General features: G+C 35.4%; 1 protein-coding gene across 3 annotated transcripts in view; it reads right to left on the reverse strand.

The window, feature by feature from the left end:
- LOC106080084 (sodium/glucose cotransporter 4-like) overlaps window positions 1-21,944 on the reverse strand; it is a 30,050-nt gene extending 8,106 nt beyond the window's left edge. The window contains exons 1-13 of one of the 3 annotated variants that reach the window (XM_013241397.2): window positions 21,615-21,944; window positions 18,831-18,902; window positions 15,873-15,977; window positions 15,647-15,706; window positions 13,293-13,397; window positions 11,178-11,283; window positions 10,131-10,211; window positions 9,901-9,988; window positions 8,957-9,083; window positions 2,349-2,484; window positions 2,081-2,188; window positions 938-1,088; window positions 290-458 (exon numbers count right to left, since the gene is read on the reverse strand). In XM_013241397.2, coding sequence (XP_013096851.2) covers window positions 290-458; window positions 938-1,088; window positions 2,081-2,188; window positions 2,349-2,484; window positions 8,957-9,083; window positions 9,901-9,988; window positions 10,131-10,211; window positions 11,178-11,283; window positions 13,293-13,397; window positions 15,647-15,706; window positions 15,873-15,977; window positions 18,831-18,902; window positions 21,615-21,719 — 1,413 coding nt within the window. In that variant the 5' untranslated portion in view covers window positions 21,720-21,944. Of the gene's footprint in view, window positions 1-289; window positions 459-937; window positions 1,089-2,080; window positions 2,189-2,348; window positions 2,485-8,956; window positions 9,084-9,900; window positions 9,989-10,130; window positions 10,212-11,177; window positions 11,284-13,292; window positions 13,398-14,514; window positions 14,535-14,661; window positions 14,687-15,646; window positions 15,707-15,872; window positions 15,978-18,830; window positions 18,903-21,614 lie in introns of those variants that run through there. The other 2 variants (XM_056037234.1, XM_056037241.1) reach the window with 2 other exon arrangements.
- Window positions 21,945-24,125: the final 2,181 nt, after the last annotated feature.

The following is a 24,125-nucleotide window of genomic DNA, read 5'->3' on the forward strand; positions in this document are numbered from 1 at the left end:
CTCCGTAATTATTTACCACATTCTGGTGGAATCAACGCTGGTATCGTCAGTTAGGAGAGAAAGAGTTAAGGAACATCCGAAACTTACACAAGCAAAAAACAAAAATAATTCCTTCGCATTTTTCTCTTGACAATATCGCTTTTTTTTTTTTTTCAGTTGCGTCAGCCCCGTGATATAGTTTTAAACCAACATATTAATAATTGTAAATAGATCCCATCATGTGACATCGTTAGACACTATTTTTTTCAAGGCTGACAAACCACACGAGCACACACAGCACTGTTTTTACCTGCTCATTGGTTCTCTCCCATAAGACCGCCAGTAGAAATATGGCTAGAATAGGGGGAGCGAAGTAGCCCGTTACAGTTTGAATATAATTGAAGAGTTGTCCTCCCTGGGAAGCTTGAAGTACCGGAATCCACAGAACACTGACACCCATAAGCAAGAGAATAAAAATTCTGGGAATAAAAAAATAAGGACAAGAAAATATGAAGCGTGAGACATCCAACAGAAAGACTAACTAGTGAACTCTGTTAGCATACATGAACATAGTTTCTAGTTCCAGTTAATCCTTAAGTACAACACGGCCGTTCCGTATGCGTTAGAATGTAGGCATGGTGTGTGGAATTGTGAATTAGAATATAGACTTGGTGTGTTGTATTGTGCATTAGAATGTAGGTTTGCTGTGGCGCATTGTGCATAAGAAAGTAGGTTTGCTCTGTTGCACTATCCATTAGAATGTAGGCGTGGTGTGTTGTATTGTGCATTAGAATTTATTTATTTATATTATGTATATATATTTCTATTAATTATATTTTTTTTATTTACAATCTTCATTACCATTTCTAATTCATCGAAATAATCCTAAGATCTAAATCTAATACTAATGTAATAATGCAAGTACTAGAGAGTCAGATAATATGAGAAATTTACAGACCGACCAGTGACCAACATTTCTGCTTCTGTAGCTCGAGCACGGAACCTCTTCCAGATGTCGATTGTGAAGATGGTTGCAGCACTGTTGAAGTTAGAAGTCAAAGATGACATCAGGGCGGCCATCATGGAGGCCAGCATCAAACCTTTTAGACCTAAATTTATATAGAAAAAAAAAAAAGAAGAAGAACGTCGATCTTGTCATATTTTTAAATTGTCAAATATATGCTGTTTATGCCGCAACGGCTGGCTAATGGAGACAGTACTTAGCAGAAGTAAATGCTGGTTAAAAAAGAAAGTATAAAACAGAATGGTTTAAAACGAAGTTGAAAACAAGACACTTTGATGACAGCAAACAGTTTAGTGGTTGGAGAGTATACTCTCTATAAATTTTTTGCAGTTTAAATAGTCATACAGGAAAAAAAATAGCTTCCATTACATTATCTACAGAGTGATTATGAGTATGACATCACCTTTGTTAAGTTAACTCTCTAGAGTCAAGAAACTATACGTTCTTTAACAAAATATTTAGCCGGTAAGTCACATTTTTTTCCATTGCTCACATGATTATGACATTCAAACAACCATGAATTTCAACCATAATTCCCCCACCCACACACACACACAACATACCTTTTTTTAAATTAAAAAAAAATCACTTTTTTTAAAATTATAACTCCAACATTCAGCCAGAGCTCGTACTGAGAGGAATGTGTACTTCCTAGTCTTTTTTCAGAAAATGAATCCATAAAAGTTTTGTTCTTGTTTACATCTGAGATCCTTGTCTCATTCTACTGCTTCCAATGTCTTATTCGAACATGTTTTTAGAAACAGACGTTTTATAAGGATTAAATTAAGGGATGGTTTGAACTGGAGGGGAAGAAATCTCACGTCCATTTTGTCAGGACCTATATAATGTTTAAAAACATGTTGCTGGGATGATATAGACTTGTTACATGCCCTAACAGTGCCTCCATGGTGAAAGACTGGTTTTTCCAGTGGGATGAGCCTCAATGGCTAGTGCCAGTGGGTTGAGGTTCAAGGACTAGTTTTACCTGTGGAGAGAGGTTGAAAGACTAGTTTTACCTGTGGGGCGAATTCAAGGACTAGTTTTACCTGCGGAGGTAGGTTTAAAGACTAGTTTTACCTGTGGGTAGAAGCTCAATGACTAATTTAGGATAGGCGATGTTGGTACACCCTGCTCTGTTACTACACACTTTCTCACAAATGTCTGGATCAGTGCAGGCCACTTCATCTAAAAATAGATTTAATTATATTAATTTGATTGGATAATAGTATTCTACTAGCCAACTAGCACGTGAGTGACACTATTGACTGTGTGTCGGACACAAAGTTCATACGTCCACAAAATGTTTAAGTCGTACAACGTAGATCAATCATTTTTGTTTTTTTACCTGGAAACAGCACACGGCTGATCATTCCTGGAAAAACTGTTGTGAATAAGGGCAGAACTTTGAGGTATGCTGCCAAAATTGAGCCGCCCTTGACATGATGCATGTTCTTAGCTGCAAGTGTTCTTTGAACTAACACCTTGAAGGATACAATACAATAAATTTGAGTTTTCTTATTGAAAATGTGGGGCCCTATCATTTTTTTTTGCTTAGGGCCAATATAGGCCTACAGTTCAGACACACCAGTCACCGGATGCAAATATAATCTAGTCCAATGAAACCCAGACTCTGCAGTTTTATTTTGCTGGGCAGATGTTCCGAGGGTCGGATCTGGTTCGCAGTCCGTAGTTGCAAAATTTCCACTTCTGATCTATAGGGTAGATGGTGTAAAGATCATCTGTTTCAGTAGCCGACGGTTAACGAGGGTATCATAAGACCAGCACAACGAGCAACCGCCTTTACCAAAAGTCAGTTACCCATTTGAGTTGAGAGGGCGTCCTAAAAATCCAGAGGTTAAAAATCCCAGTCTTCCCCATGCCCCCGGTCCGTAGGTGGGGCATCACTATAAAAGAACAACTAGCATAAGCTTAGGTCATAGCATTTTATTCCTTTTAGGACACATTTTGTTTTTAAAGTTTGTCTTCAACGTGGCATGTACAAGAGCAGAAGATGAAATGGTTTTAATAATTAAAAAAAAAAGGATGAAGACCTCATTGTTGTGGTGAAAGACAATATTCTATACTAGTCGTCCCGCTATTTAGTGACGGGTGAACACTTCCTGAAAGACACAGTTGTCCAAATGGGGTGGGTTTGGGCAAACGGCTGTGTGTGCATACTTGGAGAGCGAGGAAGGCGCGGGTGCTGGCGGAAGGAGGTTTAGAAAGTCGGCGTGCGTGCGTAGTGTCCCGTATCGTTGGGCGACGTAGAAACTTGTTCTCACCCCTCCCAATCTTTTTTTTCTGAGACGCCCTCTCTGTCGCCGCGAAAGTTACATGGGGTAACTCTAGTCCGACTAGCAGAAATAAATGAGTTACCTTTCCATGACTTTTTCATCGAGGGTTAGAGACCCGTCGTGCGTGAGGGGTGTCGTGCATGATTGGAAGTCGAAGAGAATTATATCTAGAGAAGTGCATCATAGATTAGAATAGTAGAAATACAAATATACAAAACTGGCAGAAGCCAAGAAAGTATTTGTATGTTGTCAGGTTCATTTAGATCCAAGTTATAGCAATGTGGCGTACATTTGTCTAGTTTGATGAATAGAGGCCCTATATTTATAAGACGAAACATGATTTAACTTAACAGTGCAGGCTATGAAAACATGATAGTACATATTGGGCTTTTACCATCGAAGGTAAGTCATTGCTACTTCTAGATACTCTTCAAAGAACTAATCCCATATGTTCTGAGACGGTCTAAAATATGTTTTAACAAAAATTAAAACGTTCACTTTCTCTCATCCCCATGGGTTAAATCGAGGAACTCGCCCAGCAACTTAAAGAATATGACAAACTGGCATTGTATAACAACTCGCCCAGTAACTTAAAAATAGTTGTGATTCGCGTTGAAGTTTGGAAAGAAATGCTAATTTACAATGAAACTTATGACTCGCCTAGTAACAAAAGAATAGTGCTCACTCGTAAAGTAACTAAAAAGTAGTGTTCACTCGTCAAGTAACTAAAAAGTAGTGTTCACTCGTCAAGTAACTAAAAAGTAGTGTTCACTCGTCAAGTAACTAAAAGTAGTGTTCACTCGTCAAGTAACTAAAAAGTAGTGCTCACTCGTCAAGTAACTAAAAGTAGTGTTCACTCGTCAAGTAACTAAAAGTAGTGTTCACTCGTCAAGTAACTAAAAGTAGTGCTCACTCGTCAAGTAACTAAAAAGTAGTGCTCACTCGTCAAGTAACTAAAAAGTAGTGTTCACTCGTCAAGTAACTAAAAAGTAGTGTTCACTCGTCAAGTAACTAAAAAGTAGTGTTCACTCGTCTAGTAACTAAAAAGTAGTGTTCACTCGTCAAGTAACTAAAAAGTAGTGTTCACTCGTCAAGTAACTAAAAAGTAGTGTTCACTCGTCAAGTAACTAAAAGTAGTGCTCACTCGTCAAGTAACTAAAAGTAGTGTTCACTCGTCAAGTAACTAAAAAGTAGTGTTCACTCGTCAAGTAACTAAAAAGTAGTGTTCACTCGTCAAGTAACTAAAAAGTAGTGTTCACTCGTCAAGTAACTAAAAAGTAGTGTTTACTCGTCAAGTAACTAAAAGTAGTGTTCACTCGTCAAATAACTAAAAAGTAGTGTTCACTCGTCAAGTAACTAAAAAGTAGTGTTTACTCGTCAAGTAACTAAAAGTAGTGTTCACTCGTCAAGTAACTAAAAAGTAGTGTTCACTCGTCAAGTAACTAAAAAGTAGTGTTCACTCGTCTAGTAACTAAAAAGTAGTGTTCACTCGTCAAGTAACTAAAAAGTAGTGTTCACTCGTCAAGTAACTAAAAAGTAGTGTTCACTCGTCAAGTAACTAAAAAGTAGTGTTCACTCGTCAAGTAACTAAAAAGTAGTGTTCACTCGTCAAGTAACTAAAAAGTACTGCTCACTTGTCAAGTAACTAAAAGTAGTGTTCACTCGTCAAGTAACTAAAAAGTAGTGTTCACTCGTCAAGTAACTAAAAAGTAGTGTTCACTCGTCAAGTAACTAAAAAGTAGTGCTCACTCGTCAAGTAACTAAAAGTAGTGTTCACTCGTCAAGTAACTAAAAGTAGTGTTCACTCGTCAAGTAACTAAAAGTAGTGCTCACTCGTCAAGTAACTAAAAAGTAGTGCTCACTCGTCAAGTAACTAAAAAGTAGTGTTCACTCGTCAAGTAACTAAAAAGTAGTGTTCACTCGTCAAGTAACTAAAAAGTAGTGTTCACTCGTCTAGTAACTAAAAAGTAGTGTTCACTCGTCAAGTAACTAAAAAGTAGTGTTCACTCGTCAAGTAACTAAAAAGTAGTGTTCACTCGTCAAGTAACTAAAAGTAGTGCTCACTCGTCAAGTAACTAAAAGTAGTGTTCACTCGTCAAGTAACTAAAAAGTAGTGTTCACTCGTCAAGTAACTAAAAAGTAGTGTTCACTCGTCAAGTAACTAAAAAGTAGTGTTCACTCGTCAAGTAACTAAAAAGTAGTGTTTACTCGTCAAGTAACTAAAAGTAGTGTTCACTCGTCAAATAACTAAAAAGTAGTGTTCACTCGTCAAGTAACTAAAAAGTAGTGTTTACTCGTCAAGTAACTAAAAGTAGTGTTCACTCGTCAAGTAACTAAAAAATAGTGTTCACTCGTCTAGTAACTAAAAAGTAGTGTTCACTCGTCAAGTAACTAAAAAGTAGTGTTCACTCGTCTAGTAACTAAAAAGTAGTGTTCACTCGTCAAGTAACTAAAAAGTAGTGTTCACTCGTCAAGTAACTAAAAAGTAGTGTTCACTCGTCAAGTAACTAAAAAGTAGTGTTCACTCGTCAAGTAACTAAAAAGTAGTGTTCACTCGTCAAGTAACTAAAAAGTACTGCTCACTTGTCAAGTAACTAAAAGTAGTGTTCACTCGTCAAGTAACTAAAAAGTAGTGTTCACTCGTCAAGTAACTAAAAAGTAGTGTTCACTCGTCAAGTAACTAAAAAGTAGTGCTCACTCGTCAAGTAACTAAAAGTAGTGCTCACTCGTCAAGTAAATAAAAAGTAGTGCTCACTCGTCAAGTAACTAAAAGTAGTGCTCACTCGTCTAGTAACTAAAAAGTAGTGTTCACTCGTCAAGTAACTAAAAAGTAGTGTTCACTCGTCAAGTAACTAAAAAGTAGTGTTCACTTGTCAAGTAACTAAAAAGTAGTGTTCACTCGTCAAGTAACTAAAAAGTAGTGTTCACTCGTCAAGTAACTAAAAAGTAGTGTTCACTCGTCAAGTAACTAAAAAGTAGTGCTCACTCGTCAAGTAACTAAAAAGTAGTGTTCACTCGTCTAGTAACTAAAAAGTAGTGTTCACTCGTCTAGTAACTAAAAAGTAGTGTTCACTTGTCAAGTAACTAAAAAGTAGTGTTCACTCGTCAAGTAACTAAAAAGTAGTGTTCACTCGTCAAGTAACTAAAAAGTACTGCTCACTCGTCAAGTAACTAAAAAGTAGTGTTCACTCGTCAAGTAACTAAAAAGTAGTGTTCACTCGTCTAGTAACTAAAAAGTAGTGTTCACTCGTCAAGTAACTAAATAGTAGTGTTCACTTGTCAAGTAACTAAAAAGTAGTGTTCACTCGTCAAGTAACTAAAAAGTAGTGTTCACTCGTCTAGTAACTAAAAAGTAGTGTTCACTCGTCAAGTAACTAAATAGTAGTGTTCACTCGTCAAGTAACTAAAAGTAGTGCTGACTCGCCTATACTTTAAAAAGTAGTGTTCACTCGTCAAGTAACTAAATAGTAGTGTTCACTTGTCAAGTAACTAAAAAGTAGTGTTCACTCGTCAAGTAACTAAAAAGTAGTGTTCACTCGTCAAGTAACTAAATAGTAGTGTTCACTCGTCCAGTAACTAAAAAGTAGTGCTCACTCGTCAAGTAACTAAAAGTAGTGTTCACTCGTCAAGTAACTAAAAAGTAGTGTTTACTCGTCAAGTAACTAAAAAGTAGTGCTCACTCGTCAAGTAACTAAATAGTAGTGTTCACTCGTCAAGTAACTAAAAAGTAGTGTTCACTCGTCAAGTAACTAAAAGTAGTGCTGACTCGCCTATACTTTAAAAAGTAGTGTTCACTCGTCAAGTAACTAAATAGTAGTGTTCACTTGTCAAGTAACTAAAAAGTAGTGTTCACTCGTCAAGTAACTAAAAAGTAGTGTTCACTCGTCAAGTAACTAAATAGTAGTGTTCACTCGTCCAGTAACTAAAAAGTAGTGCTCACTCGTCAAGTAACTAAAAGTAGTGTTCACTCGTCAAGTAACTAAAAAGTAGTGTTCACTCGTCAAGTAACTAAAAAGTAGTGCTGACTCGCCTATACTTTAAAAAGAGCGTAAATATTTTTGTTTCAAAAGTCGTTAGACATCGTCTGTACTAGGCAAGAAGCCGGAAGAAAATGGCGTTAGTTCGTTTCAATAAACTCAGTGAAATATATCGAGTGACAGAAGTAAAGAACAAGACAGCTTGGAAACAATTCAATTAGATGTCAGCCTCGTTGTGATGTCCCACCGAGCAGCAGATAATTTACTTGTAAAATTCCCATCCGTTTCACTTAAGAGACTTCCCGCCATTACATCGGTCTGCTTTCTCTGTGTGTGTGTGTATGTGTGTGTTTGTGTTTATTTCCTTGTGTATTTTATTTTAAGAAAAATGTGTTGTTTTTTTTTGTTTTGTTTATGACAGAATTCAAAATAAAATCAACTTTCTCTTTTCTTTAACGCCAGACTTTTGGGGCTAGGTTCAAAAGAAATGTGTCAAGTTGAACTTGACTTTTTCTTCGGATGTGCATGACTGACTATAAACTCTACTTTTTTTTTGTTAATGTTAATAAATGTCTGGAAAAGACCAGACACTAAAAAGGAAACACAAATGTGAAACAGTAATGTAATTCAACGTAACCATATCTATTTATTTTTGTAAACATCTACCAAAATGGTCATTCAAGTACTGAGGTGTTATTCACACACACACAAAAAAAGGGGGGACCTAAGTCCTTACTTCTAAAATAAAGTTGTCTGGTCTTTAAAAACTACCAGCTTGATTAAAACAAACAGAAAACCAAAAAACAAACAAGATTACGAAGAAAGAACAGAATGAAATTCTATCAAAGGTAAATAACAGAGAAGAATGGAGAAAGAAGGTTGACAGATCCTGTATGGTGCCCCAAAGGTCCAGCAGACCAAGGGATAGGTGAAAGTGAATGTGAAGCTAAATGTGAACCTGACCTAACTGATGTCTTATAATGAGTATATTATTGATGTAATTGTTTTGTAAAGGGTCAAACTCTTATTCAAAGCCACAAAAAAAAAAAACAACAGTTCCGTAAAAAAAAAAAAAAAAAATCCTTTAGTTTTGTGTTTCTCAGTACAGTGGCAGTACTGTAGTTCTCGTGATAATATGAAATACTACTTATTAATTGTTGTTTTAAATTATGTCCAATTTATTTGCATACCAAATAGATCTTTTCTCTTGAAAAAAGTTAAAAATTTTTTTGTAATTGTAGTATTTAGTATGACAGAGCTTACATAACTTATCAATACAACTGTAGATATTTGAAATTAAAAAAAAATATTTAAAAACCATATGCATAAATGTGTTTAAAAACTGATGTGTGGTACTTGCCTTACTAAAAAGCCTCCAGTGTTTGATACTATTAATAGTGAATAGTTGTAAAAATGGTGTATTTTTATGAAAAAAAAGCTTGCATAATTAATTTAAAAAATTAGATTTTTCACTTTTAGAAAAGAAAAAAGTAGCCGTTGCATCAGAACTTTGAATGACCTAAAATATCATGAAGTTCGATTTTCATTTTCTCTTCTAGTTTCTGAGATCTAAATGGGACGTACAGACGGACAGACAGGCCACACAAAACTAATAGCGTATTTTCCCTTTCGGGTGCCGCTAAAAAACATTATGAGAAAAATAGTAAAAGCCAGATTCTCACTTGGTCATTACAGAAGTACCAGCTACTCAAAATGGTAATACCAAAAATGTTTCCTGGCCAAGGCAAGTCGGCCCCGTCAGCTGACCTCAGCAAATGAAAAGCTTCGGAGGTAGGGATACCGCAATTGCTGTGGGAAGAATATAATAGACATATACTCTACAGACACTCGAGAGACATTTTTTTCTAATTTTACCAAAGACTTTCAATAGGCAGAGATTATAGGTTTAGATTTGAAGTTGTTTTTTTTTTTTACCAAACCCACATGAACAATGTCTGTCGGATACACATTTTGAACACACTATTTCTCCTATCTCTTATTCTCAGATCTAGTTGAAACTTTGCACAAATATTTATTTCCCAATGCAACAAATAAATCAATAAAGAAAAAAAAACAACAAATAATTCATTACAAAGTGGCCATAAATTAATTTTGTTTCATATAGAAAAAAAAAGGAAACAAGATATGCCTTTAAATATGGAGTTCTCCCCCTTAGATACGTTTTTTTTTAAATATTTTTTTCCCTTTTTTTCTCAAATTTGCAGAAGCTCCAAAGAAAAAGTTTTCAGCATTTTGTGTGATTGTTACAATATAATTTATTTATGAATCAAATAATCATAAAGTTAGAGAGAACATACTTACAACACGACGTGCTACTGTTAGTTATTATTTATTGATGTATTAATAATATATACTAAAGTAATACACATTTATCTGCACTTTGATTATATTTCACTATTTCGCATACGTTATACAATATAAACGAAATAAATACACTTCAATTGAAAGTACACATACCGGTATGTCTAACGAAAGAAGCGATGTCTTGCTTAAATTTTGTTTATAAGACTAAGGGAGATAATATGTGTATAATATTTAAAAAGACAAAACGCAAAGTGAGCTCCCTTGTTTAAAAAAAAAACGAATTCCACGTTGTTGTTACTACCTGCTGACTGTACTGTTGATAGATGCTGCAGCGATAGCGTGAGGATATTTAGCATAGAGAGGCAATAGACCTCCTACCTTGTGAAAACCTGAATGCAAAAACAAAATAAAAAAATTGAAAAACAAATATTTCTAAACTTTCAAGAGACGTTACGGGAAGAGAGAGAGAGAGAGAGAGAGAGAAATTCCTCTCATTATTACTATAAATATCAATCTCAATAATCTACTTACTTATTCCCATGAGGACCAAGGAGCCAATCACCATAACAATAGTCTGTAACGTGTCAGTATATATCACAGCACGCAAGCCTCCTGTAAAAGTTGCAATGAATTTGTACAGAGTATTATATCATGAGTATGTCTGTTACAGACTGAACTATCCATCCCAAGAAGGAACTATTCATCCAATGTCGGAAAAATACATTCCATGTTGGAACTATTCATCCCGTGTCGGAACTATCCATCCCAAATAGAAACCATTCAACCCATGTAGTGTTCATTAGCACACCTCAGTCTAGCCATCTAAATGTAAAGTGTAGACAGCAATACAATTAGATGAAAGTGTTTAACACTAGGGTTCGTCTATTACGCTGTTTCCATTTACGCTTGACAAAAAAAAAAGGATGACCTTTGACGTATGACCTGTGACCTACGGTGGTCTCATAGAAGAGATAGGTCAGCGAGCACTTCCTCACCATATCATCACAATGTCTAGAGTAGTCTTGTATGCCTATGATGGAGCGTCGGCACCATGACTGAAAGCTTCAGAGAAAATTAAGCGTTTTTGTTTTTCAAGACCCCCAAAGAAAGATTTTTGTTGGCAACATATTACGTCACACTCTCATTTGAATGTATTTATTACAATGCCTCTATGTAACTCGTAACTTCGTGGAAGTAGGAGGGTGAACGTGATTCTCGAAAACGGCTCTCACAATTTTCCTACAAATTTGACAGTTGCTGTATATTGTTGGGAAAAGAATATTACTAGCTCATTCGGCACACTGGCAAACTCTATACTATAGTATTGTGTACGTATTTTCTATTGTTGGTTATTGTTAAGACTTTTAACTAAATCAAACCTAAAATCAAGTTTTCTTCAATTAATTTGAATACGTTAACTTTATAAAATATGATGACATTTCAACATTTAATCAATGGGCTACAGACCTGACAAATATTGTTTTTGTTAAAATTGTTTAAGACTATTGGCTAATAGAAATTAATATATCTTATACACTAACGGATATAGTGAAAAAAGGGGGGGGGGGGCTAACTAACCTGAAACTGTATATATAGCTGTGATGACTAGCAGGACCACAATAGACACGTACATATCCCACTGCACTGCTTGCTGGATAAATATGGCACCTGCGTAAATATCTGCCTGTAATATGGTCAACTCCACTTTAGTGGTCATGTGGTCCAGGATTTGTAAAAAGAATGATATTACAATTACCTTTTTTAAATCTTGAAAAAATGACAGGTAGGTGTTGGGTGTTCAACTCCCCCCCCCCCCCCGGGATACACATAGAAGTAGGGGGATGTGTGGAATTTTGTGACTGATTCTTTTGCTTTGATTTTGTTTATTTGAGGTGAGTTTTTAATGTTAAACCATCACTTGCCCCAAAGTTTTTTTTATTGATAAATCCCCCTCTTCAATATAAGACTAAAGCATACAACATTCACCTGATTTTATGAGCTTAGCTAAAAAAGGGGGGGGGGGGTTAAGTTTATAGAACCCGTTGTATTATAGTTAAGAAATTACAAAATAAAAATAAATCTGTCACTAATATAATTTATATATGCTATACATTAAATTCTTAAATCGAGTCGCCCCACCTCTATTCTTTAATGCCAAATGCAATCATTAGCAGAAATTATAAAATGGAGCGAGGATTAATCGTTTTCACTCTACCGCCCCTTCCCTTTCCAGACAGAATTATGTAATTTCACATGAATTTATCATAATTATTTTAAGAAAGACTTTGCTTTGGAAAAGTTAGAATTCAAATGAAATTTTGAAGTATGAGTCATGATTGAGATGAGTTCTAAACCCAAATAATCATTACATAGTCGCCTTTTCCCAACCTTTTCTCAATCTGATATTTTTCTAGTTAAATAAATTTGAGACTATAACTCACAATGTATACGTCATTGTTATTGAATATTATTTATCGAATAATTTTTTTTCGGTGGCGATCCTCAAAGCCTTAATCTAAATATGTGGGGTATCTTATCTTTTCAAGGAACTAATCGGTTTTATTTGCAATGTATTAAGGGCCCATAACTTCATATTAGAATATCTTTCAAGTACAACATTATTCAAAAGGTCCTTTATAATAGGATGAATAATGAACTTTAGGTCAGGAGATTGCATTTCTGCAATGAAGAATGAACTTTAGGTCAGGAGAATGCATTTCTGCAATGAAGAATGAACTTTAGGTCAGGAGAATGCATTTCTGCAATGAAGAATGAACTTTAGGTCAGGAGAATGCATTTCTGCAATGAAGAATGAACTTTAGGTCAGGAGAATGCATTTCTGCAATGAAGAATGAACTTTAGGTCAGGAGAATGCATTTCTGCAATGAAGAATGAACTTTAGGTCAGGAGAATGCATTTCTGCAATGAAGAATGAACTTTAGGTCAGGAGAATGCATTTCTGCAATGAAGAATGAACTTTAGGTCAGGAGAATGCATTTCTGCAATGAAGAATGAACTTTAGGTCAGGAGAATGCATTTCTGCAATGAAGAATGAACTTTAGGTCAGGAGAATGCATTTCTGCAATGAAGAATGAACTTTAGGTCAGGAGAATGCATTTCTGCAATGAAGAATGAACTTTAGGTCAGGAGAATGCATTTCTGCAATGAAGAATGAACTTTAGGTCAGGAGAATGCATTTCTGCAATGAAGAATGAACTTTAGGTCAGGAGAATGCATTTCTGCAATGAAGAATGAACTTTAGGTCAGGAGAATGCATTTCTGCAATGAAGAATGAACTTTAGGTCAGGAGAATGCATTTCTGCAATGAAGAATGAACTTTAGGTCAGGAGAATGCATTTCTGCAATGAAGAATGAACTTTAGGTCAGGAGAATGCATTTCTGCAATGAAGAATGAACTTTAGGTCAGGAGAATGCATTTCTGCAATGAAGAATGAACTTTAGGTCAGGAGAATGCATTTCTGCAATGAAGAATGAACTTTAGGTCAGGAGAATGCATTTCTGCAATGAAGAATGCAAGAAAACGCTTGGGTTGTTACAAAACACTATCTGGGTTGTTACAAAACAGTGTCTGGGTTGTTACAAAACAGTGTCTGGGTTGTTACAAAACAGTGTCTGGGTTGTTACAAAACAGTGTCTGGGTTGTTACAAAACAGTGTCTGGTTTGTTACGTACTGAGATCTTGGTGAACACGTAGATAATGAGTGACAGGACAGCCATGTACAGCTGCAACCTTTGACCTCCAAACCTTCTCATTAGATATTCCGGCATGGTATACACCTGTAAGACAGTAAACACACATTCTGGTAACAACACAGACACAAACATTGTCCATAAAATATACACTTTTAAGAGTTTGTACAGGGTTAGATTAAATATTTAGCGACTGTGACATAGATAGAAATATAAAAAAATTAGGCAGTTGATTGATTCTTCAGCGTAGTAGCAGTTAGATCTATAATGTGTTATTAGTCAGGATTTGAATTTGTGTTCATTTCATAGTGATAGCGACAACAGAGGAAATATCCCATTTTTTTTAGCTGAATTAGTTTCCTTGAAATCATATACTCTTATCAACTCACTAGTTGTAGTGTTTCGTGTGGTGATCAAGCAATATTCGACGTAAGTTAATATTCGACGTAAGTTAAATTATCTCACAGCCCATCATTTATTTAAACATACTGCACCCACTGCTACAATACACACGCCCTATACAGTGCTGTTTTGTGACAGTACGCACCGGTACGGCGTACTAGGGTCTTTTTGCAGTGTGGGGAAAACTTATTACTTTTCTTGTATTTTAACGTTTATTATTAATTTATTAGTAGTTAAAAAGTATGGCAATCCATCACTGAGTACCGGCACCAATTTTGTTACTAAAAAAGCATTGTATATATTTAATATATATATACATATAAATATATATTCCATTCCTAATATACAATTATTTACATAAAGCTCCAAATACAACCAACGTATTAAAGTAGCTAGACTGTTATATACAGTGGTACATTCAGCTTATTGAATTGGCCATATAGTCTGGTGAAAACAAATTAACTGGCTTTATAGTCTGGTACAAACATCATTACAAAACTGGCTACATAGGCTGGTACAAACAACTTAATAAACTGGCTACAAAGGCTATGATAGGATGGTAAAAAAAAATTTAACAAACTTGATACGTAGGCTGGCACAAACAATTTAATAAACTGGCTACATAGACTACAATCAACTTACCATAAAAGCTACATAGACTAGTAGGCTACAATAAACTTACCCCAATGGCTACATAGACTTGTAGGCTACAATAAACTTACCCCACTGGCTACATAGACTAGTAGGCTACAAACAACTTACTCCACTGGCTACATAGACTAGTAGGCTACAATCAACTTACCCCACTGGCTATATAGACTGATACAAACAACTTACTCCACTGGCTATATAGACTGATACAAACAACTTACCCCACTGGCTATATAGAATATAGACTGATACAAACAACTTACCCCACTGGCTATATAGACTGATACAAACAACTTACCCCACTGGCTATATAGACTGGTACAAACAACTTACTCCACTGGCTATATAGACTGGTACAAACAACTTACCCCACTGGCTATATAGACTGATACAAACAACTTACCCCACTGGCTATATAGACTGATACAAACAACTTACCCCACTGGCTATATAGACTGGTACAAACAACTTACCCCACTGGCTATATAGACTGGTACAAACAACTTACCCCACTGGCTATATAGACTGGTACAAACAACTTACCCCACTGGCTATATAGACTGGTACAAACAACTTACCCCACTGGCTATATAGACTGATACAAACAACTTACCCCACTGGCTATATAGATTGATACAAACAACTTACCCCACTGGCTATATAGACTGGTACAAACAACTTACCCCACTGGCTATGTAGACTGATACAAACAACTTACCCAACTGGCTATGTAGACTGGTACAAACAATTTACCCCACTGGCTATATAGACTGATACAAACAACTTACCCCACTGGCTATATAGACTGATACAAACAACTTACCCCACTGGCTATATAGACTGGTACAAACAACTTACCCCACTGGCTATATAGACTGATACAAACAACTTACCCCACTGGCTATATAGACTGGTACAATCAACTTACTCCACTGGCTATATAGACTGATACAAACAACTTACCCCACTGGCTATATAGACTGATGCAAACAACTTACCCCACTGGCTATATAGACTGGTACAAACAACTTACCCCACTGGCTATATAGACTGGTACAAACAACTTACCCCACTGGCTATATAGACTGATGCAAACAACTTACCCCACTGGCTATATAGACTGATGCAAACAACTTACCCCACTGGCTATATAGACTGATGCAAACAACTTACCCCACTGGCTATATAGACTGATGCAAACAACTTACCCCACTGGCTATATAGACTAGTAGGCTACAAACAACTTACCCCACTGGCTATATAGACTGGTACAAACAACTTACCCCACTGGCTATATAGACTGGTACAAACAACCATCCCAACAACAGCAAACAGAATAAGCCCTGAAGTTAAAAAGAAAACAGAAAAATGTTACATTAAAAAGACATCATGAGAAATGTATTACAGTGTAATATGTTCAAAGTTGTAACTGTGTTTACACAGACCTGACCCTTACATTTTGTATATATCCTCCCTTTCCCACCACCATAGTAGCTAAAAGATACTTACATTAAGTTCATAACTAGCCACAGCTATTCCATTGGCTGCTCCAGTCCCAGCCAGACCTACAAAACTACCACTACCAATGTTACTGGAAAACAGCGAGGCGCCAACCTTTGAATTGTCAAAAGAAAAAACAGACGACATGATTGAATATTAACTGTATTTAAAAAGAGACAATAGTGAACAAATAGATGCTATCTTACTAGATTTTTCTAAGGCTTTTGACAAAGTTCACCACCATAGTTTACTTAAAAAATTAAAATATTTCGGCATTAATGGTCCATTGCATCAGTGGATTAAAGATTTTCTGATAAGGAGAGAACAAACTGTAATAATAAATGGCTCAAAATCAGTGATTCCCAAAGTGGTCTATATAGACCCCCAGGGGTCTACGAGGACTTCCAAGGGGTCTACGGAGGTGAAAAAATTAATTGGGGGTCTATGACCTGTAAATGGGGGTCTACGATAGTGGATCTCATTTTAGCATGTCTAAACTTGTAATTTCATTTTCTATTAACGATTTGTACCTTAGTTAATCCTTTGAATTTTAGCCTTGTTAGTCTAATGATTTTATTTTTACAATTTTAACATCTTATTTTAATTAGCTTAATTTTGTCTATATGAAAGTACCTAATCTTGTACATGACCGAGTCTGAAAAGAATTGTAGAAAGTCCATTGGTTATTAGAACTTTGGCTTCATTTTGTCCTTATGAAACAAGCAAATGCATTTGTGCTTTTTATACAATAAAGTTTAAAGTTATGTCGCTATGAAACCATTAAATCTGGAACATCATTTGAGGCAACGCCAACATGATATAATAGATTAAGATTTGAAATGTTTGATTGAATATCACAAAAGAGAAGAGGTTTGTGAACATTTTACAATACTTTACTTAATCAAACTCTAGAAAACTGCACACTGTAGGCAAAGAATAGACTTTGCCAGCCATTGAAGCGGTTTTGCAACCTGTTTTACACAATCCTATATCCAGTGCTTTTTTTGTAAAAAAAAAAAAAGTATGTCCCGGTACTCAGTAGTTGATTGCCTAACTTTTAACTACTAAATATTTATAAAATACGTTAAAATACGAGAAAAATAATATTTTTTTTTCAAAAAGGTGACGGTATGCCATAGCGGTGTGTACCATCACAAAAAAAAGCCCTGCCTACATCTGATATCATAATAAAAATTCCTCGTTGCTACAATATAGTGATAATATAGTGTGTTATTACTATCATATTTTTCGTTTTGTTATGAATCAAGAAATCATAAAGAACTACTTTTTGATCAATGGCTCCATCACACTGAAGTATGATAGTTGTCGAAAGGCTTATGTGTGACTTAAACAGTGTGACAATATTTGAGTTCTTGGGTGCTAAAGATCTAATTTTAAAACCAAAAAAAATAAGCGGGAATCGGACATAGTCTATTGAACAGACTTGTTTCATAATTTAATGTAGTTAATTTGCTGATTCAAGGTGATAACCTAAATTTTGTCAAAACGAAGTCATAATCTCAGTGTTTCTTGGGAGGATTAAAGGAATGTAGCGTGCATTGGACAGCATGATTTTTTTTAATTTTCCAATTTTAACTTAGTCAAACATTATCTAGTCGAGAAGGTATAACGTTAAACCTAAATTCAAGCTCAATATGAAAATTTTATTATCAAACTTTTCCACCAATAGGTTGTTTTTTGTTTTTTTTAATTAGTCAATTCATGTCATGCATATTATTTTTTTTTTGCTTCATTTTAATTTGAATATCATCAATGTACATACATATCTGCAAGAAAAACACATTTGATATTAATGAATTTTCAAAAAAATTCAGGGGGTCTACTGAAAAGTGGAAAATATGGCAAGGGGTCTATGTGACAAAAAAGTTTGGGAACCACTGCTCTAAATCAACACCGATAACAGTAAACTCAAGTGTACCTCAAGGAACAGTCTTAGGTCCACTACTATTTTTAATTTACATAAATGATTTACCAAATTGTATTACTTCAGGAACAAAAGTCAGATTATTTTCAGATGATTGCATAATATATAGAACAATAAAAACAACACAAGACACAGATATTTTACAAAGAGAATTAGATGAATTACAGAAATGGGAATCAAATTGGAGCACGTCTTTCCACCCAGAAAATTGTCAGCTGTTAAGAGTAACAAAAAAACTAAAACAAATTAATTCCACTTATCTTATTATGGCAAACCAGTAACACAGACTAAAAACGCAAAATACCTAATAAATGAAAAACTGTCATGGAATCCACATATTGATGAAACTATTAAAAAAATCAAACAAAGCATTAGGGTTTATTAAAAGAAATTTCCATAAATCAAATAAGAACATAAAACAAAAATGTTATTTAACATTGGTTAGGCCAATAATAGAATATGCATCCTCCGTTTGGGACCCCTCAACTCAAGAAAACATTAAGAAACTGGAACAGACACAAAATAGAGCAGTGAGATTCATAAAAAACGAATATTCACATTTGACTAGAGTAACACCTTTAGTAAAATCACTAAATTTAGAAAGCCTTCAGGACAGAAGACTCAAAAGTAAAGTAGCAATTATATATAAAACACTGAACCATAATATTCAAATACAAAAACAAAATTTAATAAAATACTCCGAAAGACACAAAGATAAAAGCACATTCTTTGTCCCATATGCTAGGACAAATTTTTACAAATACTCATTCTTCCCTAGTGTTATTAGAGCATGGAATGGGTTGCCTGAGCTAGCCAGGAAAACCAGTGACTTGGCAGAATTTCAGTCATTGGTTAATATGCATGCTGAGTGCATGACGCGTAGGACGTAATCATCTTCTTTTTTGAAGTAACGTCTGTATTATATAGGATAAGCTAAGATAAGACCAGACAAACGTGTTCGTTATATCATGCATTAAATAAATTTTATTCATAAAATTTGGTTTAAAAACTGTACAACTCACCGCGAACCATAATATATCTCTTCCCGCCAAAAAGTAACCACTGACTGTACCTCTCTGTGTCCGCCATGTTGCCTGGATAAAAAAAAAGATTTGAATCAAAAGTGATTTGTTTATAGGTAAAGATCTTCTCAACCACAGACGCGTAGCTGCAAGAGCGATACCCTATTGGATCTCTCAACTTCTACAAATAAGGTCCTTTTTGAAAAATTTCTCAAGGTCCGAAATTCTAATGTCCGGTCTTGGAAATGGCAATGAGAGGTCATTTGCAAATAATCTTATTGAGCTACTGCTTCTGCTATCACTCTAGCTAAGGTTGGATATAGGATATTATTATTAGCGAGCTTCTGTCCACTCGGTCTGGTCAAAATCTTTCCTACCTTATTCTTCCTACTTTCCATTCTCAGATCAATTTGAAGCTTTGCAAAATTATTCATTGTCGAAGACAACACAAGAATCAATCAAACCATTTACCAATTAGTCAAATTATTAGTCGTTATTAATTCATTATGTTTTATAAGGAAAATGTAGTAAGCTAACTGGAGATAAGCCTTGCGCTGAGAGATATTGAAACTATGGAACGATACTCTCCTCCAAAGCGCGATGTCAACTTCCAAGATAGCAGACGCGTAGAAGTCGTAAAACCAGGAGAGTGACTTCCGGAACTGTGTACAGTAAGGATTGATTCAAAATAATTGATTTCATTTCACTCAAAGTGTTTGTTTTTTTTCTATTTTTTTTTAAAATGTCAATTGTTTTCCTCTAGCCAAGATTTCTTGCTACACAGGTAGGGGCGCACATAGAGAAGAGGAAGAAAGAAGTGCAGAGAGGTGGTCAGTCTGGAGATAGGGCACACGTTGTGAATATGTAATCGCTAAAAAGACGGTCATTGGGTTACGCTTGTCTTTGTGTGTAGGTCATAGTGACATCTTAAGACAGAGGGGTAGAGAGTGAGAGAGGAAGAAAAGGCAGAAAGAAAGAAATAGAAATGAAAGAGTGAGTGAAAGAGATAGAAAGAAACGAAAGAGTGAGTGAAAGAAATAGAAAGAAATGAAAGAGTGAGTGAAAGAAATAGAAAGAAATAAAAGAGTGAGTAAAAGAAATAGAAAGAAACGAAAGAGTGAGGGAAAGAAATAGAAAGAAATGAAAGAGTGAGTGAAAGAAATAAAGAAATGAAAGAGTGAGTGAAAGAGGTAGAAAGAAATGAATGAGTAAGTGAAAGAAATAGAAAGAAATGAAAGAGTAAGTGAAAGAAATAGAAAGAAATGAAAGAATGAGTAAAAGAAATAGAAAGAAACGAAAGAGTGAGTGAAAGAAATAGAAAGAAATGAAAGAATGAGTGAAAGAAATAGAAAGAAATGAAAGAGTAAGTGAAAGAAATAGAAAGAAATGAAAGAATGAGTAAAAGAAATAGAAAGAAATGAAAGAGTGAGTGAAAGAAATAAAGAAATGAAAGAGTGAGTGAAAGAGGTAGAAAGAAATGAAAGAGTGAGTGAAAGAAATAGAAAGAAATGAAAGAATGAGTGAAAGAGGTAGAAAGAAACGAAAGAGTGAGTGAAAGAAATAGAAAGAAATGAAAGAGTGAGTGAAAGAGATAGAAAGAAACGAAAGAGTGAAAGAAATAAAAAGAAAAGAAAGAGTGAGTGAAATAAATGAATGAGTGAGTGAAAGAAATAGAAAGAAATGAAAGAGTGACTGAAAGAAATAGGAATGAAAGAGTGACTGAAAGAAATAGAAAGAAACGAAAGAGTGAGTGAAAGAAATGAATGAGTGAGTGAAAGAAATAGAAAGAAATGAAAGAGTGACTGAAATAAAAAGAAAAGAAAGAGTGAGTGAAATAAATGAATGAGTGAGTGAAAGAAATAGAAAGAAATGAAAGAGTGACTGAAAGAAATAGGAATGAAAGAGTGAGTGAAAGAAATAGAAAGAAATGAAAGAGTGAGTGAAAGAAATAGAAAGAAATGAAAGAGTGAGTGAAAGAGATAGAAAGAAACTAAAGAGTGGGTGAAAGAGATAGAAAGAAATGAAAGAGTGAGTGAAAGAGATAGAAAGAAACTAAAGAGTGGGTGAAAGAAATAGAAAGAAATGAAAGAGTGAGTGAAAGAGATAGAAAGAAACTAAAGAGTGGGTGAAAGAGATAGAAAGAAACTAAAGAGTGGGTGAAAGAGATAGAAAGAACCGAAAGAGTGAGTGAAAGAGATAGAAAGAACCGAAAGAGTGAGTGAAAGAGATAGAAAGAACCGAAAGAGTGAGTGAAAGAGATAGAAAGAACCGAAAGAGTGGGTGAAAGAGATAGAAAGAAATGAAAGAGTGAGTGAAAGAGATAGAAAGAACCGAAAGAGTGAGTGAAAGAGATAGAAAGAACCGAAAGAGTGAGGGAAAGAGATAGAAAGGGAAGAAGGGAAGAAGACAGAGACTATTAAACATTTGTGAGTGATGAGGTGTATTAAAGTTAGTATCTGAATGTGGGAGTGATGAGGTGTATTAAAGTTAGTATCTGAATGTGGGAGTGATGAGGTGTATTAAAGTTAGTATCTGAATGTGGGAGTGATGAGGTGTATTAAAGTTAGTATCTGAATGTGGGAGTGATGAGGTGTATTAAAGTTAGTATCTGAATGTGGGAGTGATGAGGTGTATTAAAGTTAGTATCTGAATGTGGGAGTGATGAGGTGTATTAAAGTTAGTATCTGAATGTGGGAGTGATGAGGTGTATTAAAGTTAGTATCTGAATGTGGGAGTGATGAGGTGTATTAAAGTTAGTATCTGAATGTGGGAGCGTCCACTTACCCAAATGCCAACCAGAAGACAAAAGATGAGAAATATAACAATCACACTTATATCCAGTGTGTCCAAACCAGCATTCCTAAAAGCCGTGTTGGATTCTACCGACATTTTCTGGGGCTTGACAACTTTATCTCGTACTGAAACTTCTAAACATGCACATCCACACTCACACCATTAGCACTAGACCAACAGCATCGACTCAGTTCAGTCCATAGGTAGTGGTGATAAACTTTCCATAGCAAGAATCTTGCCAAGTGTAAGACAATTGATTTGGAAATGGTGTCCGATAAAGCTTCTACCTGTGCTAGACTGAATCTAGGACAACCAGGTCATTAGCATAATTCCTGACGTGACTTTGACTATCATAGAGATCATTACAACCGGCCACAGGCTAACTGTGAGTGGACTGGACTATAATGGCATTATAGTAGGCTATAGTGTTAATATTAATAAAACCTGTGTCAATGAACACGAGAAACCACCCACTCTCTTACTAATTTATATCATGTCAAGCGGAACTAAAACAATCAACTTTATGCTTTATATATATATATGAATATTTAGTGCCGGTTTTAGGTCTCATCGGCATTAGCCGTGGTGAAGACAATAGTTTTTCGTCCTTTATCTACTCATTAAAACTTCTATTTTCTACCTGAATGCTAGAATTCTATTTCAGATTTCTGCATTTTTTTCCCCAGCTTTTTCAATTCCTACAAGGAGCTGATATTTTCTTCATAGTCAAAAGGTGGAAGATAAATCAAAAGGTGAAAAGTGAATCAAAAGATGAAATATGAATCAAAAGATGGAATATGAATCAAAAGATGGAATATGAATCAAAAGATGGAATATGAATCAAAAGATTAAATATGAATCAAAAGATGGAATATGAATCAAAAGATTAAATATGAATCAAAAGATGGAAGGTGAATCAAAAGATGGAATATGAATCAAAAGATGAAAGGTGAATCAAAAGAAGGAATATGAATCAAAAGATTAAATATGAATCAAAAGATGGAAGGTGAATCAAAAGACGGAAGATGAATCAAAAGGTGGAAGATGAATAAAAAAACGGAAGATTACTCAAAAGTTAGAATTTTTAAAAAAAATTATTTCAAGCTAAAATGTCGCCCATAGTACTCACGCTGGATTGCTAAGTTGATAAATTAATGAACAGAGTTGATGTACATTTGAAGAAGCGTATTAAGTTAAAGAGATCAGAGGTCCTAACTGATCAATACAATTATATGTTTCTTACTCTACTAGAAATGAAAGAACAAACAGAGTACAAGAAAGAAAATAGTCTACCATGGACTTGTAGGCCCTACACGTATCGGAGGATCACTTGAGTTGACCTGATGTTACACCGTCAATCGTGACGTTAATGATAATATACCTATTAGACTAGGCTCTCAAATATCACTGTCGCTGAGACAACTTTCGGTGGAAGGGAAGGGAATTTTGTAAAACCCTGGTTTAACCCTATGAACTCTTATTAAGATGCTTTACAACCTGAGATTCAAGGGGAAATACTACCTAATGGGAAATATTCATTTTTGCATATTTAATTGAATTGTAAAAAAAGATTTTTTTTTCTATTCCAGATATATATCTCCCCTTCTTCTGGAATACGCCTTATGAAAAAATGAAACTGTTTTCTATTTTGGTTGGCTATCACGCCCAAACTTCTGCCAGCGGTCTATATCCGCCCCGTGACGACTCAGAGCAACCCACCTCTCCCTCCCCGGCGAAACGTGTGTCCACAGTGCATAAAGAAGCCGCAATGGCTCGTTCCGTTGAACTTAAGGAGACCGCGACATGTCTGCAAGAAATGTCTGTTGCTCCTTGTCCGAAAAATGATCGGAGTAAGATACAGGAACACCAAAAAGTAGATCAACAGACATCAAGGACCCTGGAAAAGATGAATTTCCAGCTGGAAGTGAAATGAGCCAGTCAGTAAAAGTGAAAGTCATCGGGAAGCCGACAGCCCCAAGACAAACACGAAAACTTTATTAAAGATGATTTGGACAGCGAGTCGAGTCAAACAATAGGACCGAACCAGCTTTGAATGTCTTGAATTTGAATGTTAAGTACATGTCATGGGCGTAGCCAGGAGAGGTTTTGGGGGATCAACATCGCCCCCTCCCCGAAATGAAACCCCCCACCCCGCAGGGAGGAGGGATCGAAATTTAGTGACTGATTTTTTGCTTTGATTCTGTTTATTTTAGGTGAGATTTGAATACTAAACCACCACTTGCCCCAGCGCAGCCAAGGGGGTTTTGATTTTAAAATCCTCTACCAGAAGGTTTTGCAGTTAAATCCCGCTCTTCTATAAGACAAAAAAAAAAAAAAGAATGCAAACGACAACTCCCAAATTCCAAGAGCATAGCTAAGGAAAATTTTGATTTTACACCCCCTCCGAAATTTACGATAAAACCCCCTCTTCAATATAAGACTATCCATACATCAGTCAACAGATTCTATGAGCGTAGCCAAGAAGGAATTTGTTTTTAAAAC

The sequence above is a fragment of the Biomphalaria glabrata genome, chromosome 1 (genome assembly GCF_947242115.1).
Source record: "Biomphalaria glabrata chromosome 1, xgBioGlab47.1, whole genome shotgun sequence".
Taxonomy (NCBI): domain Eukaryota; kingdom Metazoa; phylum Mollusca; class Gastropoda; family Planorbidae; genus Biomphalaria; species Biomphalaria glabrata.